The 5,865-nt window shown below is 38.7% G+C and overlaps 1 protein-coding gene and 1 pseudogene across 1 annotated transcript in view; both read left to right on the top strand.

Moving 5' to 3' along the window:
- LOC106877490 (diphthine methyltransferase) overlaps positions 1–5,865 on the top strand; it is a 34,765-nt gene that overhangs the window by 7,505 nt on the left and 21,395 nt on the right. The window contains exon 4 of the mRNA XM_014926404.2: positions 2,049–2,121. Coding sequence (XP_014781890.2) covers positions 2,049–2,121 — 73 coding nt within the window. The remainder of the gene's footprint in view (positions 1–2,048; positions 2,122–5,865) is intronic.
- On the top strand, positions 2,661–2,779 carry LOC128248779 (5S ribosomal RNA; annotated as a pseudogene).

The raw sequence follows: 5,865 nt of genomic DNA, 5'->3' as shown, positions 1-5,865 counted from the left end.
CCCTTCCTTCAATTATTTTTGAGGGGATAGAAATTGAGCGGTATTTTTCACTTTGAGAAAAGCTCTGTTTAATATTAAATGCATTGTCAGTTTTCTCTCATATATGAATTGTGTGGAAAAATGGACTTGTAAGTTCTCAGACCAAACCAATTATTTCCCTTGTATTACTTTATATGACAATACAGCCAACTGCTACTTGCGAGTGAATAAGGCTTGCTAATATGTTATCATGGAAGGCGGAAAGCTGACAGAATACTTAGCAGTAGTTCGTCTGTCATCAGTTTCTGAGTTCCAATTCCGATGAGGTGGACTTTACCATTCATCCTTTCGGGGTTGATAAAATAAGTACCAGTTGAATGTTGGAGTCGATGTATTTTCTCTTAACCCATCCCCCAAAATTGTTGTCCTTGTGCTAAAATTTGAAATCATTATGTACGACGCTTAAGGTGGAGAGGTGGCTGAATCATTAGCATGCTGGGCAGAATGCTTACTAGCATTTCATCTGTCTTTAAGTTCTAAGATCGAATTCTGCCAAAGTTGACTTTGCCTTTCATCCCTCTTGGGGGTCAATAAAATAAGTACCAGTCAAACATTGGGTCAATGTAATCAACTTAGCCCCTCCCCAAAATTGCTGGTCTTGTACCAAAATTTGAACCCAATATGTACCATGCTTTCTCTAATTGTTTTAGGTCGCTATATAGTTGCAAATAGATATGGTTACCCTCTCGTCTTTGATCCTGCAGAACATTCCACCAAGGATATGACAAGTGAAGGGGACAGAAGGCTGCACTAGCACTTAATGTTCATTGCTGGTGTGTAGACTGGAGCAGTATGAAAAGAAATGCCTTCCTCAAGGTCACAATGCACATCTCAGTCAAGGAATTGAACCCATGTTCTTATAATTGTGAGCTAAACACTTTAACTCCTTGGCCATGTAGATTTACATCATGTAGTAGATAGGGTACCTTCACTTTCTATGACATACAGCCATAGTTGTCGACACAAGTGATTACAACATCACTGTTCCAACAGTACAGTGAAACTTATACTTTCATTCTTTTATACTTTTACTTATTTCAGTCATTTGGCTGCAGCCATGCTATGACTAATTTAGCTGAAGTTCTTCCCCACCATTACATTTAGTATCATTAACCCATTAGTGCCCAATTTTTTTTTATTTAATTCATTACGAAAAATCTTTTTTTTATACAACTTTATTTGATACTAAATATTAAAAAAAAAAATTATTACAATATTTGAAAGACATTTCAGTCTTGATGACTAACTAAAGATATCTCAAAAAAATACAGGTGTTGCAGAAATATGATGGAGTATCCTTCTGGTCCTAAAAAAGGACCATGGGTGCTAACGGGTTATAATTTAATCATAATTTTAATTAGCTGTTAATTAAAATTAAATAGATGATGAAGTTGTAGGATTTTGTAAGCTATTTATAAAATTAAATTTATTAATTATTAGTTTCAAATTTTAGCACAAGGCTAGCAAGTTCAGCTAGTAAGGCTAGCAAGATCCCAGCCTTCGACTGGTACTGCTTTTATCGACCCTGAAGGGATGAAAGGTAAAGTCGACCTTGACAGAATTTGAACTCAGAGCATAAAGATGGATGAAACGTTGCCAAGTATTTTGCCCAGTGTGCCAACAATTCTGCCAGCTTACCGCTTTAAAGTTATCAATTATTACCATTAATTAATTTGCTTGGACTACCCCTGATTCTATGGCGCAAGCTTCTCATTTTAAAGTGGTCTAAATTAAAACTTTATATGAAAATTTCATGTTAATTTATGTTTCAAAAATCAACTTAATAATAACAAAACTATTTTAATAAATCAGTCACTATTTTCAAAATTAAACGAGACAAAAATATTGTATTTCAAAAGGGTAAATAATAGTTTAATTTAATGATATACACAAATGTTTGACAATTATTATTTCTGTATATTTTCTTTTGTTTCTTGATTTGAGGTGTGCAGTAGTTTCTATATAAGAAATGAAGGAGTTTTTTTATTTGTAATTGTTGTTATCTTCAGGTGGGGATGATTGTCGATTTAAAGGTTGGGATCTGAGAAGTTCACAGAGCAAACCAGTTTTCACCAGCAAAATGTGAGTCTAATAGTTGAACTAGTTGTGTTTGTTTCCATTTTTTTCTGCTTGTTTTTGTTGACATGTTTCATAATCATCATCATCATCATCATCATCATCATCATCATCAATCATCATCATTTACCATCCTTTCATCCTTCTAAGGGTTAATAAAATAAAGTACCAATCCAGTACTGGGGTCAATGTAATGAACTGACACCTCCCCCAAAATTTCTGGTCTTGTGTCTGTGTTAGAAACAGTTATTAGCACCATCACCTTACTGAATACATGGTCATTGGATTCACTCTTTTATCTACTTTAAAAAAAATCTTTTATCTGTTTCAGTCATTAGACTGCTGCCCGACAGGATTTGATATGTCCAAGACAGCACATCATGCCCTTGTGTTTTCTTTAAGATGGTTTCTACAGCTGGATGGTTCTTCCTTATGCCAATCACTTAACCCCTTTCCCCCCTTCCCTTTCCACTCCCTTTTTTTGCTTTATAACCCTAACTGTGTAAAAAGAGCAGGCAAAAACAATTAGGGACTCTTATTGCTAGGAATGTGACCATATCATGCTGAATGCACTGGTTCTTGTCTGATCACCAGAGTTAAGCAACGTTGAGCCTAGTTAGTACTTAGATGGGTAACCGCTTGGGAAACCTAGACGCTGTAAGCATCTCACTTTTAGGCACAGGCATAGCTGTGTGGTAAGAAGCTTGCTTTCCAACTGCATGGTTTAAGTTCAGTCCCACCACATGGCACCTTGTGAGTGCATTTGGTACATGGAAACTGAAAGAAGCCCATGGTATATAGAGGTTTGTGTGTGTGTGTCTGTATTTGTCCCCACCACTGCATGACAGCCAGTGTTCTTTACGTCCCCACAACTTAGCGTTTCAATAAAAGGAGATTGATAATATAAGCACTGGGGTCAGTTCATTCGACTAAAATTTCTTCAAGGCGGTACCCCAGCATGGCTGCAGCCTAATGACTGAAACAAGTAAAAGAATAAAAAAAAGTAGATAAAAAGTACTGGATTGGTACTTTATTTTATTAACCCTTGGAAGAATGAAAAGCAAAGTTAACCTCAGTGTCCAGAGAAAAGGTCACTTAACTCATTGGTTTAAAATTATTGACAGATTCACTCAAGCCTCTTGCCTACAGTCTTGGCCTCCCTGCTTTTTCCACCACTACTGTGGTACCATCATGTTTCCAGTGCACGCATCAACCTACAGCCTCCTACCTCACAGTTGCATGTGCTGATATGGACATGTCATTCATCTCCAGCTATATCATTCTGTCAGGGCTTTACTCCCATCTAATGTAGCAGCTGTGGGCTGAAAGAGGCCTTGTGGCAGACCCTGCACCAGATGGCTGGACATGATTGGAGAAGATCTCCAGAGACTTGATGTCACTTTGGAGGATGCAGAGGTGCCGGTGCAGGACCTCCAGCGATGGAGAGCACTGGTGGACCTGGTCAGCTCTATGTGTAATGGGACCAGCTCTATGCATGATGGGACCAGCTCTATGCATGACGGGACCAGCTCTATACATAATGGAGCCACTAACCTGGGATGATCCCCAGCTCTATCAAGCAAGAGCATGAAACAAACAAGCACTGTAATGGCCTATGCTCTTTGGTGTCTTGTACTTCCTCCACTCAGATATTCCTGACCCATTTGTCTTTCCTCCTCCCATCAACCTTGTGTCCATTCCACTAAGCTGTGCATTAACTATTAAGCCAGTTCTTCCTCTTCAGAACATTCTCCCTCTGTAATCTCCTCTCTGCTTATAGATTTAACAATAGCAACCATTCAATAACTATGCTTTTGTCCAACACGAATGGAGGTCTTGAGACTTGCTTAAGGTGACAATGTCATCATCATTTACTGTCCTCTTTTCCATGCTTGCATGAATCAGATGGAATTTGTTGAGGCAGATTTTCTACAGCTGGATGCCTCCTTTCTGTTGCCAACCCCCACCTATTTCCAATGAAGATAATATTTCACTGTGGAAGTCTGGAAATGAGCAAGCTTGGAAATTGTTTGTATGATGGTGATTCTTTTATTTTATTTTTTTTTTACTTGTTTCAGTCATTTGACAGTGGCCATGCTAGAGTGCTAGAGCACTGCCTTGAAGTGTTTTTACTCGAACAAATCAAAGCCCAGGACCTATTTTTTTGAAGCCTGGTACTTATTCTATCAGTCTATTTTGCTGAACTGCTAAATTATGGGGATGTAAACACACCAATACCAGTTGCCAAGTAGTGATGGGAGTGGGGGGAACAAACATAGGCACAAAGACACACACACACACACACACACACACACACACACACACACATATACATGACAGGCTTCTCTCAGTTTCCATCTACTAAATCCACTCACAAGGCTTTGGTCGGCCCGAGGCTATAGTAGAAGACACTTGCCCAAGATGCCATGCAGTGGGACTGGATCTAGAACCATGTGGTTTGGAAGCAAGCATCTTACCACACAGCCCTCAGTTTATAATCACCACATGATATCAATCAAGGCCACACACACACACACATGCACACGCATCCTTATCATCATCATCATCATTTAAACATCAATGTTCCATGTTGACATGGGTTGGACAGTTTGACGGGATCTGATGGTCCTCAGGACTGCATCATACTGTTTGGTATGGTTTCTATTGCTGAATGCCCTTCCTAATGCCAACCACTTTACAGCATGTACTGGGTGCCTTTTACATGCCATCTGTACTAGTGAAGTTGTCATGCAGCTTGAAAGACTATGAACCTCGAGTGGGGTGGGGGGGAAATTTACGCAAAGGGAATAAAGAGTAAAGAGGGGTAAAGTATGAGAGAAAAGGGCTGGAGCAGAATAGGTTTTTTGTTGAAGAGAAACTACATGGCAGTTCATGCTTTAGATAAAAGGGTGAGCTGAAAATTAGAATAAGGTGTTAGAGTGAACTGTTAAGGAACAGGTGGGTAGGAGTGAGTAGGACAGAGGTGCCAGGAGGTGTAGGTGGTGCCAGGAGGTGTAGGGGATGCCAGGAGGTGTAGGGGGTATCAGGAGGTGTAGGAGATGTCTGATGTTGTGAGGCAGCACACACACACACACACACACGTAAAAAGCACCCATTACACTCTGTAAAGCAGTTGACATTAGGAAGGGCATCCAGCTGTGGAAGCCAAGTTAAAACACATGACTGGAACTTGTTGCAGCTCTCCAGATTGCCAGCTTTAGCCAAACAATCCAACCCATGCCAGAATGGAAAACAGACATTAAATGATGATGATGATAATGATATATGTATATATATTATTTATTGACGGGTCACAATTCATGTATTAAAGCACCACTAATAGTTTCATATGTTGAGAAAACTCAGACATATTCTTCAGGTGCAAACCACATATCATAATGAACTAAGGAAATTGAGTAATAGAAGAAATGCGAAAAAATTGAGACGGCAGCTTATAGAAAACACAGTCGTTTACTGTCTGCGTTTTCTATGTGCTGCCTTCTCAATTTTTTCCTGTTTCTTCTATTATTCAAGTTCTTTATGTCGTTATATGTGGTTTGTACCTGAAGAATATGTTTGAGTTTTCTCAATGTATGAAACTATTTGTAATGCTTTAATACATGTAGTGTGACTTTTAAATAAATAATATTTATCTCTCACCAGATGGAGTACTTTTTTTTGTTGAGTTTTCTGTCATGGATCAGTATATTATATATGTATATATATATATATATATATATATATATATAT

This window comes from Octopus bimaculoides, chromosome 9, assembly GCF_001194135.2.
Source record: "Octopus bimaculoides isolate UCB-OBI-ISO-001 chromosome 9, ASM119413v2, whole genome shotgun sequence".
Classification (NCBI taxonomy): domain Eukaryota; kingdom Metazoa; phylum Mollusca; class Cephalopoda; order Octopoda; family Octopodidae; genus Octopus; species Octopus bimaculoides.
The sequence above is the reverse complement of the archived record's forward strand: the minus strand, read 5'-3'. Positions and strand labels throughout refer to the sequence as shown.